Source organism: Pinus tabuliformis, chromosome 2_1 (assembly GCF_031772625.1).
Source record: "Pinus tabuliformis cultivar Carrire ecotype Pingquan chromosome 2_1, CPIR1, whole genome shotgun sequence".
NCBI lineage: Eukaryota > Viridiplantae > Streptophyta > Pinopsida > Pinales > Pinaceae > Pinus > Pinus tabuliformis.
This window is the reverse complement of record NC_142299.1, coordinates 619,934,966-619,962,651: the sequence shown is the minus strand read 5'-3', so window position 1 is coordinate 619,962,651 and position 27,686 is coordinate 619,934,966. Positions and strand designations below refer to the sequence as shown.

Here is a 27,686-nt window from a genome sequence, read left to right as displayed (position 1 = left end):
CCTGCGGTAGTCTTCCAACCGCTTATAGTGAGGTGTCCTCGGGCCTTCTATTGGACTGATCAACATGGAGCTGGCGGAGAGAAAAAATGGAGTTAACTTTGCCATTGCGGGTGCCACTGCATTGGACAATTCCTTCTTAAATGACAAACTCATCTTCCCGCAGACACCATTATCTCTAGATACGCAAATCAGATGGTTCCACCAATTGAAAAATTTCACCTACAGAGCTAATTTGGGTATAATCATAATATCATTTCAATTATGTAAAATTTTACTTAGGGTTATGCTTCCAGATGGTTCTAAAATATATATTTGGTCAACAAATTGACAAGTTCATTTCTCAAGAGCGTTATATGTCATGGGTGGATTCGGTCTCAACGACCATCTAGACTCCACCTTTACGTCCTCGCCATCAGATGAGATAAGGGGCTTTACTCCTCTTATCATAGCCAAGATTCAGAAAGCTATACAGGTAATTGATTTTAATTAAACCCCACTTGATATGTCTTATTTCTTTCTGCATACCAATAACCCTCTCATAACATAATTACGGTTTTCTTTTATTTAGACGATGACATGCGTTATCGGTTTTCTTTTATTTAGACGATGACATGCATTGCGGTGAATGAGTATTTCTTTTTTTGGAAATTTTTTTATATTAAAATGGAATTGGAATTGAGTGCAGGCATTGATAGAAGAAGGAGCCCAGTACATATTTGTCTAAGGAATGCCACCTCTGGGATGTTTGCCCGCCATACTTACTCTAGACCCTTATCGGAGGAACTCCGATTATGATGAAAATGGATGCCTAGCATCATATAATCAACTCTCCCAGGATCATAACACAGCCTTGCAGGAGACACTAGAGCAGCTAAGGATTCAATATCCACACGCCATATTGGTGTATGCGGACTACTATAATATGTTTATGGAAATAATCAAGAACCATGCAGCATACGGTACGTACGGAAATTTTGGACTCGGTTAATAAACTCAAATACATTTTGGATTAGATTAGTGTAGTGTAATGACAATGTTGAAATGACGCAGGTTTTACCGCTAATACATTTCAGTCTTGTTGTGGAACTGGAGAACTTTTTAATTTTGATATCATGCATATGTGTGGGACACCAGGAGTGTTAGCATGCTCAAATCCAGAAAGAGCCATCAGTTGGGATGGAATACATTTCACTGAAGCCGCATACAAAATTATTTCACAATTCATCATCAACAAAGCACAATATACTCAGCCACCTTTCAGTGACATGATGAAAATTTCTGATAATGGCCTTTGTGATGCAGCCAGCCACCAGTGAACCACCTTATGAGAATGTTTTGTAATGGCCGTTTATATGTATTCTGGAGTGAAATATGTCAAATCTCTGGTAATGGCCTTTGTGATGCAGCCACCAGTTAATACTTTGTATTCGCTATTAATATGTATTCTGGAGTGAAATATGTCAAATCTCTGGTAATGGCCTTTGTGATGCAGCCACCAATTAATATTTTGTATTCGCTATTAATATGTATTCTGAATTGAATGTCAAATCTCAATAGGACTTTTAAATTTGAGTCCCTATTTCTTTCATTTGTATTTCAATGGGGGACTTTTTATAATAATAATATTTTTAATTGTATATTGGTATTCTGAAATAAAAATTTATTATAATGCTTTTAAATTTGAGTTATACTTTTATTTAAATTATATTGTTGTTTAAATTTTTTTTTTTTTTTTGAGAAAAAAAAAATAATTATTTCAAATCATTACAATGTTATATTACATTAAGAATTGAATATGGTATTTATTGGATTTGCATATCCATAGATCGAACTATAATAATTATTCATTTTAGTTAATCTAGTATAAATCAATAAAATTTTGAATACAGTGGTTTATATCTTAGAAATAAAAATTTATATGAAATAGAATCAAAATAAATGTGGTTTAGTTATCATATCATTAGCAAATATTATATTTCATTTTTGTTGAAAAACATTTTTTTTTAATGCACCAACACATTTTAAGAATTATATTTTAAATTATTATTTGAAATTGTCATCAAATATATTTGAAACATTTTATTTATTAGATCTATTAAAGTTATGGTTTGAAACATTTTATTCATTAGATTTATGAAAGTTGTGGGGTATTAGTCAACCTTCTTGGTACTCAAAAATATCATGGTGTAGATATCTCATTTTGAACATAATTTTGGGATTGTTTTCCACTTTAAACTTATGTTATTGATACTTTATACATAATCAACCTTAAAGGCTGCTAAATCCTCTTTTAAATTAATCCAAAAGAAAGTCATCAATCCAAGGAATTGGACATGTAGACATATCCTCAAGAGTATGCTATCCTTGTTCATATATTAATCATCATTGCAAAGTCAAATGACATCATCTTTCATTTTTTCAACAATTACTAGTTTTCTCTATGGAGATACACCAAGCATGGTCATTCTCAAATAAAGCATATCCTTTAATTGGATGCTTAATTCATTATATTCATTATAATTGATTCGTATGGTAAAAGGCCAGTTATATATTTCATTTTAATTTCCCATGTATTAACTATTATTATACCCTGTATTTTAAGGAAAATTTATTTAGTTAAATGTATTAAAGTGTATATGCGTACTCTAACTATTTTGTTATGAAAAATATTATTTCCAAATGAAAATTTATATTTACATATAAATCTAATGTGATGATCTAGATTGTAGCTTAATTAGACAACTGGATATGTTACAATATGTTATCAAAATGATTTGGATAATATTGGTATGCCACAGATTGGGTATAGTATACCTCATGATTGTAAATTCAATTATTGATATCATAGTGGTCATCCATGGCTTTTCCCTCTCTTTGTTCCACTTAAATTTAACTTAGGGAAATCCCTAATACAATTGGCTTACAAGGATCGTGCTTTCTAGATGGAAAAACTAGAGGAATTGGCTTACAAGGATCATTTTACAAGTAGCTACCAGTAAACCTCTAGGGATTTGTAGCCTATCATTTTCCTTTACTGCATAATAGGATAGCATGAGTTTCTTTATCATAGATTTGGCACAAATAGAACATTGGTATATATGCAAGTGTGAGCTAGATAGATGATACATGGAATCTTGAGTTATGATTTGGTGGGTTAGCTTCTTGTCTGCAAGTATATTTGGTAGCTAGATGGTTGATTGCAAGATAATGTAGTTCCTTTTCTGCAAGTAGTGTGGCTCTTATATTTTCATGAATTGATTCAATAACGTTTACAAGTTGATGTTCAAAAAGAATTTTACTTTTGATAATTAAAGGTAGCTTCTAAGTTGCACCTTCATTAGTTAGTTTTCCTTATAATTAAGTAGGAAGAATGGTCTTGGAGAACTATTGATCAAATTTCCTAGTTGAGGGTGGCATGAGTAGAATGCCATCTACTGTGTATATAGCATTCTCACCTCGAAGTGTGTATGAACTTTCTGTTGAAAAATAGAGTTGAGGAGCCCTTGGGAGTTGCAGAACTCTTGGTGCAATACTAGGTCTCACCACTTTTTTGTGTCGTTGTCGGGGACGTGTCTAGGTAGATGTTATATATGCTTCAACATTATTTTCTATTTTGCATATAGTTTTGAAAAAGCAACATAAAAACAAAAGACAAAAATTCCTTTCATGCCTCGTAGGAATAGAGATACTCAAGGAAAATTCTTACCGAACACCCCCGCCCCCTCAAGTAGTAAACCTTCACTCTTCTCTGGTGACTGCGAGCTTCCCTCTCTGACCATAGGGGAGTTATAAGACCCTCTAGGTGAGAAACATGAGATATTTGAAGAACCTGTCTGGAAAGGAGAAGTACCCACTTCACCTACCCAAACCATGTGTAGAAATAGGAACAATGATTTTTTCCCTATCATAGAGACTAGTGGAGAGGCTAGAATGGAGAATATCAGCCCTAATTCCCTTCCACACTTCCATGGATTAGCCTCTAAGGATCTTGATACCTTTATGCTTAAATTTGTCGTTACCTGTAGGACCTATGATTATGACTCTGATGACCAGAAGTTGAAGTTATTCCCATCTACCCTTAAGGATGCAGCCTTGCACTAGTTTATGGGTCTGCCTAGGGATAACGTCACTACCTGAGCTCAAATTCCACAAGCTTTTAATGACAAGTGCAGGGACTACTGTAGGTCCAAATAAACCAAAGAATAAATCTTTAGAATGGCTCTTGGACATGATGAATCCTTGGAAGACTATGAGGAGAGATTTCAACTCAGCTATAGGAGGGCTAGATGCACCCTTGATCTCGATTCACTCAAGCTAGTTTTTCTTTGAGGGATTAGGGAGGACATGCTAGAAAACATCAACATCTTGTCTCGTGGAGATATCTATCATTTATCCTATGATGGCATCAAAGCATTGTTTAAAATTCACTCTAGGGCCGGTAGAAAGAAGGGTAGGGCTAGTCAAGGCTTGATCAGTTCCTCCCCTTCCACAACGTCCATCAAGAATGAGATTAGGAACATGTTGGAAGACTTTAAAAGTGAAATTTTTCATGCCTTTTCTTTGCAAATGGATACCATGCAGATCAAGAGGAAACCAGAGGAATCAGAGAGAGCCCTAGTTATCTTATGCCCTAAACGAACTAAAAGGAAACCTAGAAATGAATGCCCATTAAATGTCGTACAGGTCTTCTCAGTCTATGAGGAAAACCATGCCACAAATAAATGCCTTTCTTTTCTTTGTTTAAAAGTTGTATATGAAGGGGTGGAAGGTGGGGCTGAGCAACTCTACTTTATAAATCAAAGGAGGCCTCAAGGACCTCATCCATACCAGCAGAGCATTCAAGGTGCATCTTACTCTTAATACCATCCCTACCAGAATGCACCCTTTCCACCATAGTACTATTCCCCTCATCCATCATGTTCCACACCTCCTCCTTGGCTTTATGCCCCTCAATATCCTCCCCAACATGTCAATTAACCATTTCAACCATATGTTTCCCAATCTCCTAAATGGAATAACCCATCACATGAGTGGAGGCCTCAACTTAACCAACCTCCTACTTTACTACTCCACCTCCGCCTCAACCACAAATCACTCATCCCACTCCAACCAAGCAACCTCAGATGCATGCTCAACCCAATCTGAACCCAAATAACGAGCAAGCACAACAAGTCTACATTGGAGAGACATCTTACCCTTCCTATGCTATGGAGATCTAAGAAATCAACCTTAGGTCCAGAAGGTTGCTTGAAGATAACCAACCTCCATCTCCACCTTATGAACTTGAAGAGGAAAAGCGAGAGAGTACCCCTCAAGTAAATCCACCTCCCTTTCCGTATAGATTGATCCATCCCAGCCAGCACACCCCAGTAGAGACTGAACTTATGGGAGGACACAAGAAATGGAAGATCCCAACAATGCATAAGAAATGGCTCAGATCTAACAAAGATCGGAAACTAGCAGAAAAAAAATATATATATATATATCTATATCTATATATATATATATATATATATATATATATATATATATATATATATATATATATATATATATATATATATATAAATAAAAATAAATAAATAAAAATAAAAAATAATGGATCCAATAGGTCAGCAAAAACAAGAAGTTCAATGCCCAATACAAGTCAAAAACCCTCTCCCAATGAAGGACAGAAAATCTAAAGAAATCAAGCAAAATAAAATGAATTTGTACTAGTTCTAGCTATTAAATAGAGAGCTCAGACAGATCGAGGATAGAAACAAAAACTTTTGAGGACAAAAATTGGTTTTTTGGGGCTAGAAGCTTGGTCACACGCAGAAGACAGGATAAATTCAGTTGGTCGCTAGGGTTCAATTATTGTATAATTTTCCTAACTTCTCAAGCCCCTAGGTGCCTAGATACACAAGTGGGTCAAGTTGATCTCCTTGGGAATGGAAAAGCCTAGAAACCTTTTTCACAATTAATTTAGTGCTTTTTCATGATTGAAAATAATTTAGTACCTTCCTAATTTATTTTTCATTGCAAGGACAACATGTTCCTTTAATTGGGAGGAGGGGGAGGGGGGACATGGGGTAATTCTCCTGACTATTACATTTATAATCTTCTAATCACTTCACCCTCATAATTAACTATATCTTCAATAATCTCTAGCACACTAAGGTCCATTATGACACAACACTCTAGAAGTCACTAAATTTTATTTTTGGCATTGATACCTTATTTGAAAATTACTAACCCTCATCTTCCTCATTAAATGAATGTTGTCAATGTTTCCATTATTACTATTATTGTTTGATACTGCTATTGGTGTTCATAGCATATTGCTACCACTATTTAATATGATCCATCAAACTTTTTCACAATGCGAAGTTCAACTATCCAACATGAACTTGTCACCTTCAAACAACTTTGGAGCAACCCTGAAGTCTTTTAATTTTTTGAAGATGGAGGGTGGATAATCTATAGGGTTTCACCTATAAGTTTTTCCTATTTACAACTATATCGTGGGGACTCAAAATTCTAGTAATAGAGGAAATCCTTGCCCACATTATAGGGATAACTTGAATCAATGAGCTTTAGAATCAATTGCTTATTACTGAGAGAAATTGCCAAAGATGATGGTAGGGGAGTTGAAAGAGTTATTATATTTACTTTATGCCTAATTAGTTATTTCCACAAGTTTTGAGCACTATGCTAATAACTTCAGATTTAAAATAATAAACTACATAATAAAAGATTTTGAAATAGTTTAGGAGGATATCCTAATTAAATATCTATGATTGGGAGGTGAAACTTAACGGACAGATCAAACTTGCTCACTTCCATTTATATAACATAAAATTGTAAAATCGTTAAATGTAATGCACCATATAAAAATATTTAAGAAAGAGAGTTGTTAAAATAGGTAATTTCATTGTCAACATTTCTTAGTCTTTATTTGCATCCCATTGATTTATATACTCTAAGTCATCCTTTGATAGTTGTTAAAAAGCTTACGTCAATGAAGTCATTCAATGAAAATTTCCTTCGACATTTCCAGAATGCATAGAGTGTGATCTATAAATATAAGTTCAATATCATCACTCATTCTACGATATTTTCCAAAATCTATCAATTCCAAACATTTTATAAGATTGTTAAACGTATATTGTTAATAAGTCATAATTAGTAATATGGTTTCAAGCCAATAAATATTTAACTTAAGACAAAAAAGTTAACTACTAGTCACGAGTAATATTATAATTATGTATCTGGAAAGTAAATATAAATACTTGTAAATACTATATGTTTTATTTTAAACTCTAAAAATAGCTCTCTATTTATCAAGGTTAGAATTAAAGGAAAAAGAAAAAACAGGATTTAGCAAAGTTAGAAGTAAAAAGCTGTGGAAAATAAATGTAGATATTTAGTAAAAGGCTGTGGAAAACTAATCTAGATCTATGCAAATTATATCCGAAAACAACCCACATAAGTGTAAAGTTAGAAAAGTGAGTAAAAATGGAAAAATAAATAGCCCCTAGAGGCAGTGTAAAATTAGAAATAAGAGTAAAAATGGAAAATTGGCAGTGTAAAATTAGAAGAGTGAGTAAAAATGGAAAAATATAGCAATGCATTGCACATAAATTACAAAATTAAAAATTCTAATTACACCTAAATTAAAAATTCTAATTACGTTCCATGATCGTCGTCGTTATGCATGTACATGATCTAAATATAGCAGTGCAAAATTACAAAAGCACTACTGCAAAATTTATTTATCTTTATAAGGAACACATTGAACGCACTTTGAAGAGTATGGAAGAACAGATATTAAGTGATTAAGAAGAGAAGAGATGATGATGAGGAATAGCCTGATGATGAGATTGTTGTTGGCGTTGGTGATGCTGCTTCATGTCGGGGGAGCAGCAGCAGCAGCAGACACAGCCTCAGGGCGATCTTGTTTTGCAGCAATTTACAGTTTCGGAGATTCATTCGCTGATACTGTAAACGCGGACATTGCTTCACCTCCTTACAACCTTCATTTTCGCTCTCTTCCATATGGAAAAACCTTCTTTGGCCTCCCCACCGGTCGTGCTTCAGATGGATGTCTCGTCATTGACTTTTTGGGTAATAATTAGCACTCATCATCCAATTCCATTTACATGCCTCTTGGGTGTAAAATATTGCATAGTCCTCATGATCACTTGTATATTGTGTATTTTTCAGCCAGTGCACTGGGATTTAATTTCCTCTCCTCTCCTTGTTGTGTATTTTTCAGCCGGTGCATTGGGATTTAATTTCCTCTCCTCTTGTTGTTGTGTATTTTTCAGCCAGTGCATTAGGATTTAATTTCATGTCTTCTTGTTGTGTATTTTTCGGCTAGTTCGCTAGGATTTAATTTCCTCATGCCTTCTATTGGACTGATCGACATGGAGCTGGCGGAGAGATAAAACGGAGTTAACTTTGCCTTTGGGGTGCCACTTCATTGGACAATTCCTTCTTAAATGACAGACTCATCTTCTCAGAGACACCATTATCTCTAGATACGCAAATCAAATGGTTTCACCAGTTGAAAGATTTCACCTGCAAAGCTAATTTGGGTATAATTTGTTTGAAATTTATGATAATTCCAAACAAAAATGAACAGAGAATAATGCTTTGTTTTTAACACAGAAAATAGAGTTTTTTCACACACCAAAAAAAACTTTGCATTCATTAAAAAGACTGCTGTTACAAAATTCTTCCTCCAAGAGAGGGATTACACCAAGCGTGCTTCAGAAGCAGTACAAAAGACTTCACTTTGTCTCTCCTGAAAAATAACACTACTGTGTTTGCACTGTTGTGCATTACAAAAACACTCTGTCTCCTCTGAAAAAATTAACACTGTAAAAAACTTTTCTTCTTCTTACTTTCACGCTGCTGCGTATTCTGCTATTGCCCTTACATATTCAACAAAAAATATATATATGACATTACATGTTACTTCTGCAGTAAAGAAAAGAACTCCCGTGAATAATAAAAAACAATAAAATTAAAAACTTTACCTACATTTACCAACCGTAACGAATTTTATTAATTACATTAAACATGGCGATTTTTTTTGTTTTAACCTTAGATTACGCTTGTCTGCAATATCGCATAGAAGATCCAGGGACAGGCAGCAATGGAATACCCTCAAAATTTCAGAATAGATTGCATTACATTTTCATGAGCTACCATAACCATTGATTTGGCCCACATTAATCGGACGGTTATCACAATTACCTGGAGGTCCCTTTTTACAGAAGTTTATGTGTCGGGGAAAATTGTTTTGGAAAACTACCTACGCCATGTGTCAGCTTATGGGTGTGATCACTGCCCTTGGGAAATTACCAGCATTCGGTAAAAGGCGATGCGGGGAAAAAACTGGCGGTTTTCTAAAATAAACGCTGCAATTGAAAGTACCATTTCAACACTCCCTTTTAACACTCCCTTTTAATTTCAACTGCTGGGTTATTAGTCATACCCAGACATTTCCTCAAAAACTCAAAACTTTTCTGCCCCAATGATTTGGTTAGAATGTATGCAACCTCCTCCTGAGTTCTGCAGTGTTTTAAAACGATTTCTCCATTGTTTACCAATTCCCTGATGTAATGAAACTTTGTGTCAATGTGTTTCGTTCTCTTATGAAACATAAAATTCTTGGATAATGCAATAGCTAAGCTATTGTCATAAAAAATCACAGTTGCTTTTGCTTGCTCTTGGCATAAACTCTTTAACATCCTTCTCATCCAAATTGCTTGACACGGTGCTACTGTAGCTGCCACATATTCTGCCTCTGCTGTAAACAAAGCTACAATACGTTGTTTTTTAGAAGCCCATGAAATGGCTCCTAAACCCATGTGAAAAACATAACTGAATGTGCTTTTCTGATCATCTACACTTCCAGCCCAATCACTATCCGTGTATCCAATTAAATCTGAACATTCTGAAGCAGTATGTAAAATTCCAAACTTTTTAGTACCTTTAACATACCTCAGAATCCTTTTTGCTGCCTGTCAATGTGCTTCTTTTGGCCTCTCCATGAATCTGGAAATCAAACTAACAACATGCATTATATCCAGCCTAGTTGCAGTCAAATACATGAGGCTGCCAACTATGCTCTTGTACAAACTAGGATCAAAATCCTTGTTGTTGTCCTCTTTGCTGAGTTTTATTCCCATCACTGTGGGAGTGATTGTTGCTTTGCTCTCCTGCATATTAAATCTTTCCAACACTTCATTAACATATTTCACTTGTGAGATAAAAATCCCATTTCCATTTTGTTCTATTTCTATTCCCAAGAAGTATCTCAGCAAGCCCATGTCAGTCATTTCAAATTCTTCTTTCATGACTGTTTTGAAATTTTCAATAAGGTAATCATCATTACGTGTGAAAATAACATCATCAACATATAACACAACAATTAGTATTTTACCATCATTTTCTTTGATGTAGAGGGTGGATTCTCCTTCACGTTTTTTAAATTCATTTTCCAGTAGATAGGAATCTATCCTACTGTACCACACTCTTGGTGCTTGCTTCAGCCCATAAAGAGCTTTCTTCAATCGGCACACTTTGAACTCTTCACCTTTCTTTTCATAGCCTAGAGGTTGCTCAATGTAAACCTCTTCCATTAACACTCCATTTAGGAATGTTGACTTCACGTCCATTTGGTAAACTTTCCACTTGTTTTGTGCTGCTATGGACAGCACTACTCTCATGGTTTACATTCTAGCAACCAATGCGAAAGTTTCCTCATAGTCTCTCCCATACTGCTGCTTATATCCTTTGACAACAAGTCTTGCCTTGTGTCTTTCTATTTTACCTTCAGCATTACTCTTGGTCTTGTAGACCCATTTAACTCCAATGACTTCTTTTTCTTTTGGTAGTTCAACTAAATCCCATGTCTTGTTTCTTTCTATGGCATTGATCTCATCATCCATAACTTCTATCCATTTCCTATCCTATATTGCTTCTTCGAAATGAACAGGGTCATCAACATGACAATATGATCCAGATTTAAACAGGAACGCAATAGATTACAGAGGTAACCATAAATACAGAGATGCGATAACCATAAAAACAGAGATGTAGCGAAAATAATATTTCATTTCATTAATGGAGAATACTGAAATATGCTTACAAATAGAAATAACCCAGCTAGGGCGATGGTAGCTTATCTCTGAGAAGAGATGTGTCGGCTACATGCCTCTGAACTGTTTCGAACTGTCTTTGCAATGAGGCTCAAAGGCCTATTTATTATTGAGAAACAATGGAAAATCCTTCACATTCCAAAACCTAACCCTAGAAGATGAAACGCCAAATTGTGGGCCCCGTTTTGGGGTGAATTGGACAGCCAACTTCCCGGGGTCGCGAATTGGTCGTATTATCTCTATTCAACGCGCATGATAGCCCGTTGGAAAGATCTCTCCGAGGACTACGATGGAAAAGACGATTTTTTATTAGAAAAATCGCTAGTAGTGGATTTCCCAAAAAACGTCGTTTAGGGCCTCAAAACGGCTCCGGAAGTTTAGGACCTGAAAAACTGCTAAAAATAGTAAACTGTGCTATAATTAAGGAAACTGAAAAACTGAAAGAGACAGTTGTGGGGGTCCAAATGGGATAGGTGGGTGGCCACCAACATCCACCTGGATCATTCCTCCCCCCTTAGGAAGCAATGGTCCCCATTGCGTTGAGTTCCTCCCTGAGATGAGGAAGCTTCTGCTGAGCTGGGTCTCTGGTGAGCTGTTCTGCAATCTCTGATGTGTCTAGAAATGGTGGGGAGCATGGTCGGTGACGATCCACATTGAACACTCGGTGCAAGCGAAGGAATGGAGGAATGTTGTGCTTCAAAGCATTGTTGCCCGTAGCCTTGTTACTGGTGTAAGAACCATGTCGGAGTGGTCTGAGTTTTTGATGGGTTCTGGTAAGGTGTTCTTTCTGCAGATGTAACCAAACTTTGTTGCCCACCTAAAACTTGTGTGGTACCCCTGTGGGTGAGGAGAAGTTGTTCCTGTGTTCTGTCATGACCGTATCCCTTTGTTGCTGCTGCTGTGTGGAGGAACCCTTTGCGGGGGTCATGGATGTAGCAACGATCTTCCCCTTACTTTGGGAGCGAACCAGACAAAAAATGAATTTCCTAGTCTGGGAGATGAGCTTGCTTCCTTTCTTGGCAGTGATCAAAGAGGTGGCGGTAGGTGGGGCTACCTCCGGTATCCTGTATAATGAATTATCCAAAGAAATAATGACAGCGCGAGGCCTTGACTCATACACAGCATGTCGCCTCCACAAGTATGGCTGGCCTAATAGTACATCGCAAACATCCAGAGGTGTAACATCACACAATACCTCGTCCGTGAAGAGCTTGATGCTGTAGGGAAGGCGGCACTGATGGCGAACTTTGAGATCTCGTCCTTCGTGAAGCCAACCGATACTGCACGGTTGTGGGTGTGGTGTAGTTGGTAGGCCCAACCACTTCACGACCTGTGCTGAAATGAGGTTCTTTTGGCTGCCACTGTCGACAATGAATTGCAGCGGCGAACCCTTCACCCACATCTGTGAGTGGAAAAGACGTTCCCCCTCCTTTGGATCTTCGAGCTCATTTTTCTGGATCTTGGCAGTAGCAACACTGGCGCTGGGATCTGCATCAATGATCTGCTTCCCTTTGTCATTCCCCTTGTCTGGTTCTGACTCAGAGTCGGAACATGCATCTGATTCGGAAGCCTTCAACTCGGCCACTAGCGACTGCTTGGTCCGACACTCACTTGTGTTATGAGTGGGACCCTTGTGGAACTCACACCACTTTCCCGTGTCCTTCTTCGGCTTCATGGTGGTGTTCTTTTCTTGTGGCTTCGACGAGTTGTCTTGGGTCACCGTGCCTTGGCTTTGTCCTTTGGGCTTTGGATTTGCAGATCCAAAGTCTCGCTTCTTCTGTTTGAACTTTTTCTCGATTTTAACAGCGTATCGGTATGTTGTGCCGAGTGAGGAGATGTTCAAGAACTCCATCTCTTCCTGGATGTATTTGTGTAGGCAGCCGTGGTATTTGAGTACCAGATGCAGCTCAGAATCTTTGATACCCAGCTGTGTGCGAAGGGTATGGAAAATATTTGTGAACTCTGGCACATCTTGGTCTCGTCCCTGCCGCAGTGTGGTCCATTTGATGTATTTGTCCTCATAGCTTCCAATAGGGTAGTACTGCTCCTTGATGGCATCCCGGAAGTCATTCCAAGTGGGTGCGGCTGAAAACAGTGAGCCTGTACTTTCATCCTTCTGCTCGCAGTATGTTTCCCACCAGTCCTTGACGTGGGGGGCTGCTTTGAGAAGAGCGAAAACAATCTTTTCCCGACTTGAAAATTCATGAACAGAAAAATACCCATCTAGCAGATTTAACCATTTATCTACGGCATCTGCGTCTATTTGACCCTCGAATATGGGGATTTCAAAATTAACTTGTACCTTAAACGGTGTGGCGTTTCCAGAGTAGCTATTGGAAGCCGATGCGTCGCCTCTGGGTATCCGTTGAAGGATCTCCGCAAAGCTATCCATCATCGCGTTCCTTTGCCGCTCGAGGGCTTCTTCGAGCAAGATTCTGATAGGATCTCCTGCCCCCTCCTCTTTCTTCTCATCCGCCATGGAGGTCGTCGAGATTTGCGAGGCTAGTCTTGCAAAGGTTCGACCAATTCAAGCCCTAACTCGTTATATCCCGACCTCGTTGGGGACATGCAAAGAAAAACAGAGAAAAAGCAGACCACTCTGATACCACTGATCCTGATTTAAACAGGAACACAATAAATTACAGAGGTAACCATAAATACAGAGATGCGATAACCATAAAAACAGAGATGTAGCGGAAATAATATTTCATTTCATTAATGGAGAATACTGAAATATGCTTACAAATAGAAATAACCCAGATAGGGCGATGGTAGCTTATCTCTGAGAAGAGATGTGTCGGCTACATGCCTCTGAACTGTTTTGAACTGTCTTTGCAATGAGGCTCGAAGGCCTATTTATTATTGAGAAACAATGGAAAACCCTTCACATTCCAAAACCTAACCCTAGAAGATGAAACACCAAATTGTGGGCCCCGTTTTGGGGTGAGTTGGATAGCCTACTTCCCGGGGTCGCGAATTGGTCGTATTATCTCCGTTTGACGCGCATGATAGCCCGTTGGAAAGATCTCTCCGAGGACTACGACGGAAAAGGAGATTTTTTGTCAAAAAAATCCCTAGCGGTGGATTTCCCAAAAAACGTCGTTTAGGGCCTCAAAACGTCTCCGGAAGTTTAGGACCCGAAAAACTACTAAAAATAGTAAACTGTGCTATAATTAAGGAAACTGAAAAACTGAAAGAGACAGTTGTGGGGGTCCAAATGGGATAGGTGGGTGGCCACCAACATCCACCTGGATCACAATATAAAGCAAACAAAGAGTTCATACCTTCATTTGTTACCTCTCGTTCATAAATGTCACTTAAATTTCTAAACTTCTTACCTCTTTCATTTGGTGTACAAGTGCTTGAAGAATCACTTGAATTTCCTCCTTGTGGTGTGCTTGGAGAAACACTTTCATTTCTCCTCAAGGGTGGCTTTTGCTACCCTTGTATTGGTGCTTCTGTTTGGGGATGTATTTCAACCATCTCCTCATCATCTTCATCATGAGACAAAGAGTTTTTAACATTCACTGTTTTCTCTATGCTTCCATCCCAAGCTTCCTCCTCAATGAACTGAACATCTCTATTCACAATAAGCTTCTTGGTGGATGGGTTATACAACCTATAAGCTTTGGATTACTCACTGTATCCAATGAAAATACATTCTCCCCTTTGTTGTCCAACTTCTTCCTTAGTTGATCTAGAATGTGTGCATAAGCCACACATTCAAAAACTTTCATGTGGGTGACTCCTTGCTTTGTCCCACTCCATGCTTCTTCCGGCACTCTATTCATGACTGTTTTTGTAGGGCATCTATTCAAAATGTACGTTGCATAGTGTACAGCGTTAGCCCAATAATCATTTGGCAAATGCTTTGCCTTTAACATACTCCTCGCCATATCCATGATTGTCCTATTCTTCCTTTCAGCAACTCCATTTTGCTGTGGAGTGTACCTAGTGGTAAACTACTTATGAATTCCATTTTCTCTACAAAAACATAGAAATTCTTTGGAGATATACTCACCTCCTCTATCAGTTCTTAGAACTTTGATATGCAGCCCACTTTGGTTTTCTACAAGTGCTTTGAAATTGCAAAATCTTTCAAACACTTCACTTTTGTCGTTCAAGAAATAAACCCAAGTTTTTCTAGTAAAATCATCAATAAATGTTAGTATATAGTGGCTTCTTGCAAGTGATGGAGTTTGCATTGGTCCACATAAATCTGAGTGGACAATCTCTAAGGGTGCTTTTGCCCTTATGCTTTGTCCAGATGGAAAACTTTCTCTGCGTTGTTTCCCCAAGATACAACTTTCACAAAGGCTGTCTGGTTTCTCTATCAATGGTAATCTGCTTACCATTCCTTTTCTATTCAACAAGTTAAGATCTCCAAAGTTGGGATGTCAAAATCTCAAGTGCCACAACCAATTTTCATCTTTTGGTTTGCTTTCGAAAGCCTCTTATGTCACTGCTGCTATTTCTTCTCCATTTTTTTTCTGCTTTCATTTTGAGAGAGAACGTCATATTCCTTGCCATCTTCATTTCAGCAATACATTGTGTGCTGGGTGTTTTATCCATGATGGTGCATACATCATTCACAAAGAAAACATTGTACCCCTTTTGAACAAGCTGTCTAATACTTATGAGGTTACATTTCATTCCAAGAACATAATAGACATCTGCTATGGTTTTCTTTTCACCTTTCTTTGTTAAGACATTTACTTCTCGTTTCCCCATAAAAGAAACTTCACTATCAGTCCCTAGTGTGACTTGTGACTTCACACTCTAATCTAACATAGAAAACAGGGCTATGTTTCCTATCATATGGTTACTGCAACCGGAGTCTAGAAACCATACATCTTCACTCTTTTCTTTAGCCATATCATATGCTAAAAACAAATTATCTTGGCTAATATTTTCTCTAGTGAAATTTGCACTAATTCTATTATTCATATCATGTTGCTTCTTCCTACGTTCATTTGCATAATGCCCATATTTTTTATAGTAGTGACATTGGACATTGGATTTATCATACCTTTGTCCTTGAGCATGATGTTGTCCACTTTGTTGGTTGCTGCCTTGGCCTTGGTTCTGATTTGGATTGTTGCCTTTTCCTTGAGAATTTTTTGGACTGTTTCTTCCACCTCTATTTTGGCTTCTGCCTCTTCCTCTCTTGTTTCCTCTACCTTAACCTCTTCCTCTTCCAAAAAATATTTGGGTCTTAAAGGCATGCTCTAGAGATGAGTTTTCATTTCTACTCAATCTCTGCTCGTGTATCATCATTGATGCATGTAGTTCATCAACTGAGAAATTTGTGAAATCATTTGTCTCTTCTATGGTAGTGACAATCACATCGAACCTTGAGGGTAAGATCCTCGATAGTTTCTCCAAAATCCTACTTTCTTCAAGAATCTCTCCGTGAGACCTTATCTGTGTGACCAGACCAATCACATGTGTGAAGAATGAGTTAATATTTTCTGACTCCTTCATGCAGAGATTCTCAAAATCTCTCCTCAGTAACTGTAGTTTTGTTGTCTTCACTTTCTCCATGCCTTGATAGGCTATCTTGAGAGTTTTCCATGCTTCTTTGGATCTCTTGGATGTTGCTATCCTTGGAAACACACTCTCATGCACTGCTTGATAAAAAAGATAGAGGGATTTAGAATCCTTCTTCTTATAGCTCTTCAACAGCTATTTCTCTGCCTGAGTTAAATTATTAAACTCATCTTCATCTGCTGGTTCTTCAAAACCATCCTCAACAAATTCCCATAAGTCTTGGGAAACAAGCAAAGCTTTCATAGTTATTGCCCAATAGTCATAGTTTTTCCCATTAAATTGTGGGAGCTGAGTATTACAGACACCCATGCTAGTGCTGGCTCTATCCATTCTTGCACTCTTAACTATGCTTCAAAATACTTGACTGCGTATTTAAAATAACTGACTGTCCTCAACAGCAACACAAAAAAAACTAACTTGAGAAATACCTTAGATTCTTTCTTGACTGAGTCTTCACTCTGCTGGAGAAGCTGCTGCAACAAGAAATCCTTCCTTCAGCTTCTTTGACACCTTCAAAGAGCCTGGACAAGCTCTGATACCATGTTGGGAATTTTTGATAATTCCAAACAAAAATGAACAGAGAATAATGCTCTGTTTTTAACACAGGAAACAAAGTTTTTTCACACACCAAAAAAAAAAAATTCATTCATTAACAAGACTGTTGTTACAAAATTCTTCCTCCAACAGAGGGATTACACCAAGCCTGTTTCAGAGGTAGTTCAAAAGACTTCACTCTGTCTCTCCTGAAAAATAACACTACTGTGTCTGCACTGCTGTGCATTACAAAAACACTCTGTCCCCTCTGAAAAAAATCAACACACTGCTATGTAAAAAACTTTTCTTCTTCTTACATTCGCGTTGCTGCATATTGCCCTATTGCCCTTACATATTCAACAAAAAAAATATATATGACATTACGTGTTACTTGTGCTGTAAAAAAAAGAACTCCCATGAATAATAAAAAACAATAAAATTAAAAACTTTACCTACATTTACCAACCGTAATGAATTATATTAATTACATTCAACATGGCAATTTTTTTATTTTAACCATAGATTATAGTTGTCTGCAATATCGCACAGAATATCCAGGGACAGGCAACGATGAAGTACCCTCAAAATTTCAGAATAAATTGCATTACATTCTCATGAGCTACCATAATCGTTGATATGGCCCACATTAATCGGATGGTTATCGCAATTACCTGAAGGTCCCTTTTTACAGAAGTTTATGCGTTGGGAAAGTTGTTTTGGAAAACTTCTCACGCCACGTGTCAGCCTATGGGTGTGATCCCTGCCCTTGGAAAATTACCAGCATTCGGTAAATAGCGGTGCGGGGAAAAAACTGGCGGTTTTCTGAAATAAACGCTGCAGTTGAAAGTACCATTTCAACATAATCATAGTATCGTTTCAATTATGTAAAGTTTTACTTAGGGTTATGCTTCCAGATGGTTCTAAAATATATATTTGGTCAACAGATTGCCAAGTTCATTTCTCAAGAGCGTTATATGTGATGGGTGGATTGGGTCTCAACGACTATCTAGACTCCACCTTTACGTCCTCGCCATAGGATGAGATAAGGGGCTTTACTCCTCTTATCATAGCCAAGATTCTAAAAGCTATACAGGTAATTGATTTTAATTAAACCCCACTTAATATGTCTTACTTCTTTCTGCATATCAATAACCCTCTCATAACATAATTACGGTTTTCTTTTATTTAGACGATGACATGCGTTGCGGTGAATGAATCAATTTTCTTTTATTTAGACGATGACATGCGTTGCGCTGAATGAGTTTTTCTTTTTTTAGGAATTTTTTTAATATTAAAATGGAATTGGAATTGAGTGCAGGCATTGATAGAAGAAGGAGCCCAGTACATATTTGTCCAAGGAATGCCACCTCTAGGATGTTTGCCTGCCATACTTACTCTAGACCCTTATCCTAGGAACTCCGATTATGATGAAAATGGATGCCTAGCATCATATAATCAACTCTCCCAGGATCATAACACAACGTTGCAGGAGACATTAGAGCAGCTAAGGATTCAATATCCACACGCCATATTGGTGTATGCGGACTACTATAATATGTTTATGGAAATAATCGAGAACCATGCAGCATACAGTATGTACAAAAAATTTGGATTCAGTTAATAAACTCAAACACATTTTGGATTGGATTAGTGTAGTGTAATGATAATGTTGAAATGATGCAGGTTTTACTGCTAATACATTTCAGTATTGCTGTGGAACTGGAGAACTTTTTAATTTTGATATCATGCATACGTGTGGGACACCAGGAGTGTTAGCATGCTCAAATCCAGAAAGAGCCATCAGTTGGGATGGAATACATTTCATTGAAGCCGCATACAAAATTATTTTAGAATTCATCATCAAAAAAGCCCAATATACTCAGCCACCTTTCAGTGACATGATGAAAATCTCTGATAATGGCCTTTGTGATGCAGCTGGCCACCAATGAACCACCTGTTGGAAGGAACTAGAACTAATTCCAACTACCCGCTACTAGAATTCAACAGAATTTTTAAATGCGGTTTCTAGAAATCATTGACAATGGGGGAAGCTTCCTGAAGAAGCCACCGCCCCAATCAATCTCCAGAACTTTCTCTTTCATGTATAAAAACCTGTTTAAACAACGAATGAAATCAAGGTGTGTTTTCTGTGTTTAGTCTTTAAGTCCCTGCTCTCTCTGATATGGTATCGAATCAATATCCAATTTGGTATCAGAGCTGAGGGTTTTAGCTTAGTTACAGTGTTGTGGACTTGTGACACTGGTGAGGTTGTTTTGTGCCAGCTGACCGTCAAATTGGTTTGTTGCGGTGAAGAACTGGAGACTGTCACTGAGAGTTTTGTTTGTTTGCAGTGTTGTGTGTGGAAGAGCTGTGAGTGAACCTGTTTGTTCCTGTTGTGGACCACAACATCTGTCGTTGTGTTAAAAGAAGAGTGCATTGAGAGTGAGAGCGTGGAGGCCTGGTGCAGACAAGGCCGAGGACGTGAGTGGTCCAGTGGTGTTGGAGTGTGGGAGTTGTGCGTGTGGTGGAGTTGTGTGCTCATCGAGTTGGGAGCTGTGTGCTCAGCCAATTGTTGGCTCAGCAAGTTGCAATTTAAATCTTATTGCCTCTGGACATTAAGCTATGGAGGTGAAAGCTGCAAGTATCAGGCTCACTATAAGTGTTCAAGATATCTAGTGTTCTCTTCCCATAAAGAAGAGACAATGCAGTTGTTCATTGGGTGTTAAGAAGAGCGTGTGAATGCTGGTGGGGCAAGCATGAGAGTCGAGAGTCATGAGGAAGACTTTTGTGTGGAGTCTTTAATTCTGTTAGTCTTCAATTTTGTTCTCTAAAGAAAAGAGCTCCGCTCTTATCTTGGTAATGGAAAGCAAGCAGATCATTGTTTGATCTGGAAAGCCGCGGACTAGTGCAAAATGAGGTGCACTTGTAACTGATATAGAGCCTGCATACTGTAATGCAGTGAGCGGCCAACGTCTATGATCGAGTTGTACGGTATTAGAGTGTGATGTTGTGGGTGTTGCCGATCTGATCGTTGCTGTGATGAGCATGTTATTGTGGTCGTGGGGACCTTGGCTAGTGAATCTATGTGCCTTTTGGAGAAGCTGTATGTTGTTGTCATGAAGTAAAGCCGAGTAGAGAGTTGATATGTCACCGGAGGGAAACTGTGTGCTATTTTTGTTGCTGTAGTGCCAGAGGGCCGATATCTGTGGGTAGAATTTTTCTTTCGAGTGCGGTGAGGAGTCTCTTGTGGCCTGGACATTTGAACACTGGTGTGTTGCCTGCTAAGAAGCTAGCCGTGAGAAGGAGTGCGTGTAAAGACCTGGAGTCTTGCTGCGGATTGAAGGGCGTTGATGTTGAAAGAGTGTGAGCACTGCGTGGAGATGATTCTTTGCAAAAATCGTGCAAGTGGGTCTTGTTCAAGAGAGTGTTGTTAGTGAGCACTGTTTGTGACAGCCAGCAGAAGGTCACTGGTCTGATTGGAGGAGCCTGGAGGGCCAAGGAGAGCCGAGAGAGGCAGTAGAAGAGGCGTTTTGTTTGAAGTGTGGATGTTGAAGGAGCTTAAAGGCCGAGGAGTGGAGACAGTTGTGAAGGTCTCGGGGAGCGAGATCCGATTTGTGTGTGAATAGTGGTGGATTGTGTGCCACTTGGGAGTGTTGTGAATTTGTTTGTTGTAGTGCGTTGCATGGAGGATGTTGTTTGCTGTCTGATCCCTTGAAGAAATTGTTGGAGAGTGCAGTTCCAAAGGCATATTAGTGTTGGAACGTTGAGCCTAGAGAAGCATCCAAAGTAGATTGTGTGGTGTGAGAATTTGTATAAGGGAACACTGGGAAGCTACATGGAGCTGGAGTGGCTTTAGCGGCATGGAGTTTCGATCCCATGGCATTCTTAGGAGCTATGCTGCATAACATCTGTTCTACTGCTTATTGAAGATTAAGATGAGGGTTTACATCTGATTTGTGTGGTTGAAAGAGGTGTGAAAGTCTAGGAGTTTACATTTGAACTGTTGTAGCACAGAGGACACGGTCTCGAAGAGAATTGAAACAAATGAAGAGAAAGAATGAAATGGCAATAGTTGCAGAAGCTATAGAAGAATTAGAAATGTTTCCAGAATTTAAGCCTAATGAAGATATGAATCAACATGAAAAATTTGAAGACACTGATGCAATATTGAAGCGATTAATGCCAGTTTTGCCAATTTTCTCAGGTAAAAATTTTAAGCTTTGGGCAATTAAAATGGAAGGATTGCTTGGTTCAATAGATTTATGAAAATTTGTCCAAGAAACTTCTATGAATTTGGATGATAAGTGTAGAAGAGAAATAGCATTACTTCTCATTATATCAGCTCTAGATGAAAACATTTTGTCTAGTATTTTACATGAATTTGGTGAAATGCATAATGCAAAAATATTTTATAATGTTCTTGAAATGAAGTACAGTATGGAGGGGAGTGAGAAAGTTAAATATGATGAAAGTGGTGGTGTTAAAAATGGTGATTGTGTTGAAAGCATCATAGCTGCAATCAAGACTGAAAGTATATCTATAGTTGACAATAGAGTAGCATGTGATCGTGAGGAAATTCCCTCTGATGCAGAAACATATGAAGTCAAAATTGATGATGATTATGTGTCTCATGAAGATTGGTTCAATCTCATGCAAGAAAAACATCTTATTGATGAGTTGTTGTTTGGTGAGAAGAGTTGCCTACCTCCATACACAAATCAAATGCAGGACAACATGTTTGCAGCAAAAGAATTGACGAAAGAGGTTGAAGACATGAATCAATCAACTATCTCAGCAAAGAAAAATGAAGGAAGCAAAGCTCTTTCCAAAGAGCATGATGACAAAAATCAATATGGTTCTGTTTATGAATCTAACATTGTTTTTGAGTGTGCAGATATTGACAATAAGGAAGGAGCAACAAAACTTGAAGAAAATGCAAGCATTAAGGACAAGTATAAATCCCAAGAACATGAAGCAATGTTGAATACAAAGAATGTTACCCTCCAATCAAGAAAGGAGAAGCTCAATCACTATCTTATGAAAATAAAGGTGAAGATGAAACTGCATCAGCAAAGGAAAAGGAACAAGCATGGACCCTTTAATAAGAAGGAAAAAGTGAAATGTTTTGTTGTAAGCGTAGCTGAGACTTAGACCAGTAGGCATGCCAATTAAGAGTATGATTGTTATATAGTTGGAATTAAGGGGGAGTGTTGGAAGGAACTAGAACTAATTCCAACTACCCGCTGCTAGAATTTAACAGAAGGTTTAAATGCAGTTTCTAGAAATCATTGACAATGGGGAAAGCTTCCTGAAGAAGCCACTGCCCCAATCAATCTCTAGAACTTTCTCTTTCATGTATAAAAGCATGTTTAAACAATGAATGAAAACAAGGTGTGTTTTCTATGTTCAGTCTTTGAGTCCCTGCTCTCTCTGATATGGTATCAGATCAACATCCAATTCCACCTTATGAGAATGTTTTGTAATGGCGGTTTATATGTATTCTGGAGTGAAATATGTCAAATCTATGGTAATGGCCTTTGTGATGCAGCCACCAGTTAATATTTTGTATTCGCTATTAATATGTATTCTAAATTGAATGTCAAATCTCAATAAGACTTTTAAATTTGAGTCCCTATTTCTTTCATTTGTATTTCAATGGGGGATTTTTTATAATAATAATATTTTTAATTGTATATTGGTATGTGATTGAATTATATTCACAAGATTTACATATTAATACATATTGTTCTTAACCTTGGTTTTCATCTTCCAAGAGGTCGTTTGGACTTCAATTATTGTTGGAATTCCTCCAAACCAACCCTGATGGATTAGGTGTCCAAAATTCCACCCTTTATTCTGAAGGGGTGTATATGGGTCCAAAAAGAGAGTTGAAATACAAAATTGTGGACAAATCAATGGTTAGATGTGCTCTTTGTTGGACAGTTAGTATTGCTAGGTTGGTCGGTAGCATCAAGTGTGTTGACATTGATGGAAACTAGGCTAACATTGATGTCAACTAGGCTAGCATTCATGTGCATGGTGTACCAAGCTCAGTGGGAGACCCATGGTCTTTGCAGCCTTTATTAGAGAACCATCATAATAGAAGGTCTATCATAGGAGTTATTAATCCTATAGCTATGATGGTTTTACAGTTCCAGGATTTGAAGGAATTTATACCTCAGAAGACAAATCATATGAATTTAAAAATAGCGTAGTTGGACAGTTCTTAGAAAGAGCTTTCCAATGGTGCGTTGAAGTCCAAGAAAGGCCTTCTAGATCAAAATTTTTCACCAGTCAAAGGTTACAGACCCAAGGGTCAAACACTTAGGCCAAATCTAGGATTGGCATTGGCAGTCTCTAAAATTGGTAGCATGTTTGGTGGTTCGGCAGAAGTGGCAGACACATCACCTGAAGAGATCGACCCATATGTGACAAAGGAGAGTGCAATATAAAGTCTTGGGATGATTAAGCTCTAGGAGAAAATTGTGGAGCTGAAAAACAACTGGCAAAGGATGAATCATAAGCTCGGGAGAGATGTGCAAGGGGATGCCCACATCCACATCACCCTCAAAAGAATTTCTTGAAATCACCCAATATGTGCACAAATGTGAACCTTCAGGATGATGTAATCCCCAAAGGAAGCATTGTGGATAGAGGTGATGATTGGAAAAAGCACTACAATGGGAGACCCCATGGGACAACAAATATCAAAGGTCCTTCTCTAGAAGAGCCAAGTGCAGTAAAACTTGGAAGAGCACAAAATGATGTAGGTTCAAGAAATGTTGCATAACGAGCAGCAAAGGGACATGGCCTGAGACCCCTTTCTCTCTCCATACTGTCGAATTTTTAATTGGCTTTTGATGACATCATCATGATGTCAGCACAAGGGACACATGGCATGTGTTTGCGACACTTACAAGTGGCCTAGTGGGACACAAGTAAACAGATAGGATTACGGAGCAGTGGGACATAGAGGAATGTCAGTTGGCACTGATAGGTAATCCTAGTTTCTATTTGAGAGGCCTTTATTCACAATGAAGGACCCACCATGACACATATTCTTGGAAGGCTTCGGATTGGCACATTATTAAAGGAGGGACCCCCAATGGACACGTAATCCCAAAAGGAAGTTCAAGGGCTAAGATAAAGCACCTAGACATCCTTTTCTGTGCATTATATGGCCACAAGCACAGAAGAATAATGCATGGTGATTTATCCCTAGGGGTTATTGTATAAATCGGCACCCAGGACCAATTTTGCGATGACCTTGAGTGTTAAGCAAGCAAGGGATTTCAGGTTGCGTTCAATGAAGAAAATTTCTACGAACATATGTTTTAAAAGGTCCTTTGGGCTATATAGAAAGCACCACAAGCATATGTTTAAACAACATGAACAGGTTAGCAGCAGGGTCTCTCCATATTTGGAAGCTAAACCAAAATTGGTTATACTCCACAATTGGATTATGCAGGAAATGAATGGGTTGGCAACCAAATTTCACAATTGGTGGCAATGGAAAAATTAGCAGTAAGGAATAGTACCCAGGCCAAGAGACTGAAACTGAAAGGATGATGATCTGGAGATAAAATTAGTGGAATGTTAGGATCAATCTCAGCAAGTCAAACCTAACTGCTTCTCACTCCATGAAAAGACAAATGAGAGAATGGCTCTGAGAGTACTATGATCATATCACATCATAGATATCCATGTTGATGTTCTCCTCAAGCCTTGTGAACCTTAAGGAGTAGCAATGGAATGATATTCTGATGTTTAGAGATTTTATCAAACATAACCCAATTTAGTCTATAATTATTACTATCGGCACCACCACATTTTACAAAACTACATTTTAAATTATTAATTGAAACTGCCATCAATCATATTTGAAACATATCATTCATTATATTTTTTAAAGTTGTGGGAGAATTAGTCCACGTACATGGTGCCCACCAAAAATTCACAGTGTTAATATCATGTTTTTAAGATAGTTTTGGGGTGGTCTTCCACCTTAAACTTGTGTTGTTGATACGAATACCACAAGCAATATTAGAAACTACTATATCCTTTTTCTTATTTTATTGAAAAGATCATCAATCCAAGGAATCAAGCATGTATGCATATCCTTGAGAGTATAATCTCCTTGTTCATATATTAATAATCATTGCAAAATCAAAAGATATCAGCTTTCATTTTGTCAAAGATCACTAGTTTTCTCTATGGAGACACACCATGCATGACCAGCCTCAAATAAAGCATATCCTTTAATTGTATGCTTAATTCATTATGCTTAGGAGTGTTCATTCATTCATTAAGTCAATGTTTTTAATCAAATGGAATTCAAGTAACAAAAGGGGAAATCAATATTTCAAACCACACAAGATACTATGATGTTACAAGGAAGGGTTATTGTTTAGTTCAATCGAATAAATCCTACAACATTTCTACAAACACTTGTTCACTTTCATTTATAGGATAAACACATGGAAACCTCTCATTTATTTCTATGAATATCAATTGATTATTCTAAACCATTAACGTTACCATCCTTCACTATGTGACACTCAAAAGAAGCCGGTTTCCAACCAATTCATGCCCATTATCAAGTCATAAATTTTGACCACTTTTCTATATAAACTCCTATCAGTTGGACCCCCTAATGTCTACTAGAAAATTCTCGACAAGAGGACCTACTAACTTCTTTATTGCATATGTCATTTCAAATAGATTAAAAGCATCATGCTCATGGGATACTATACCACATGAGTAAAAACAAAGGGGAAATGAATCTATTTATAGCCTTATAGTCGATCAAAATAAAGATGGAAAGCATTAGTCGTAAGCTTTATTTTTCTAATGTCATTGTTAATTTCTCTTTTGAGGCAGTAAAGAGGTTATTTTAGGAATTGACCATAAAGCATAGGAATTCTCCTTCCACAAATCTTGAGATAACTATGAAAAGGGAAAGTAAAATGTGAAGAGGGAACTATATCTCTCCCCTTTTGAATACAAGTATGATTTCTATAACCAATAAAATGGTGTAGTGTAGACTGACAAATTATATGAAATTGAGGGAAAGAACACGCAAAACCATGCAGTACTTCTTCCTTAACTCATCCAATGTTGTTATTGCCAATACTTATAATCATAACAACATTGAAGATTCTTGGAAATCCCTTACATCTTGCGCCTGAGGTCACCCAACATTATCACTATAGTTCATTTTAAATATGCTCCACATTAGCTACATGATTCCTTCGCACTCAAACTAACTCCTCTAGTTATTCGAAACAAGAAATAAAAAGGAAGTAGTAGAGCTCCTTTCTTTTCACTCAATTTGGCATAATCACAAACACCTCATATTCATGGTTTTTGCGGACCTTCCAATGTCCATTTTACAATAGCTTACATAATATTACCATTGGATTTTTCTTTTAGCTTACAATGCAAGCATAGTTACTTAAATAATCAATCACTTAGACATTTGTTACACATCCAAACATATAACATGTTGTGTAAAATAACACCAAAATTCGAATCATAAAGTCCTAGCAGTTTTCAATGCAAAGGATTTCCTCAAAAAAAATGAAAATAAAATATTGACATTCTTCACCTCTGCATACTTTTCCACACTAGGTGAAACCATTATCTTTTTAAACTACATTTATATTTATAAATACTGAAAGGTAACACAACAAGTAGAGGAAAGGGAAACAAGTTGAGGAATAAGCTCAATGCATGAGAAGAGTAGTGTGCATTGCTTGTGTTTAAAATGACATGGGAGAGAAATGCACATGTGATTCGAGGAGGCATCCAATGCCATTGCGTACTAATCATGCAAAAAAGATAACTTATAAGCATGCAAGTGAATATTTTGTCAGATCTGTGACAAAACTAGGCAGAGGAGTAATCATGTGCATTAGGTCTACAATAAGGAAAACATAATAGGTAGAATGCTCAAGTTTAGTTCAAACGGGAAGAACTGACATCGAGATAAAAGATGAAATATTGGTGAGGGTGCCCATATTGAGGCAACAAAACTTGTGGCTTTCACACAATTTAGCAAGTTAGGAAGGAACTTGCTCTAATACCATGTTAAACACACACAAAGTAGATATGGATAATTTAGATAACTCATGTCATTGCATTCTATTCCCAAGGTTTACATATTAATACATGGTTTTCTAACCCTTGGTTTTCATCTTCCAAGAGGTCACTTAGACTTCTATGACTGTTTGAATTCATGCACACCAACCCTATCAGATTAGGTGTCCAAAAAACCCCAACCTATTACCAGTATGGAAGGTATCAACCCTAATGTGGGTGCTAACAATGGAATAATTCTGGTGTTAATGGCATAAATAACGTGGGTTCCACCAATGGAAACAATATAGGAATGACCACCACAGTGTACACAACTCGGCCTTTTCTTTTGTTTATGGCTAGTTTGAA

General features: G+C 37.6%; 1 protein-coding gene and 1 pseudogene across 1 annotated transcript in view; both read left to right on the top strand.

The window, feature by feature from the left end:
• The first annotated feature begins 358 nt into the window (after positions 1 to 358).
• Positions 359 to 19,189, top strand: LOC149202043 (GDSL esterase/lipase At3g48460 pseudogene; annotated as a pseudogene).
• A 2,113-nt stretch (positions 19,190 to 21,302) lies between these two features.
• LOC149202042 (GDSL esterase/lipase At5g03980-like) overlaps positions 21,303 to 27,686 on the top strand; it is a 38,120-nt gene continuing 31,736 nt past the window's right edge. Inside the window, exons 1-3 of the mRNA XM_089401451.1 lie at positions 21,303 to 21,444; positions 21,583 to 21,771; positions 22,135 to 22,192. Coding sequence (XP_089257577.1) covers positions 21,303 to 21,444; positions 21,583 to 21,771; positions 22,135 to 22,192 — 389 coding nt within the window. The remainder of the gene's footprint in view (positions 21,445 to 21,582; positions 21,772 to 22,134; positions 22,193 to 27,686) is intronic.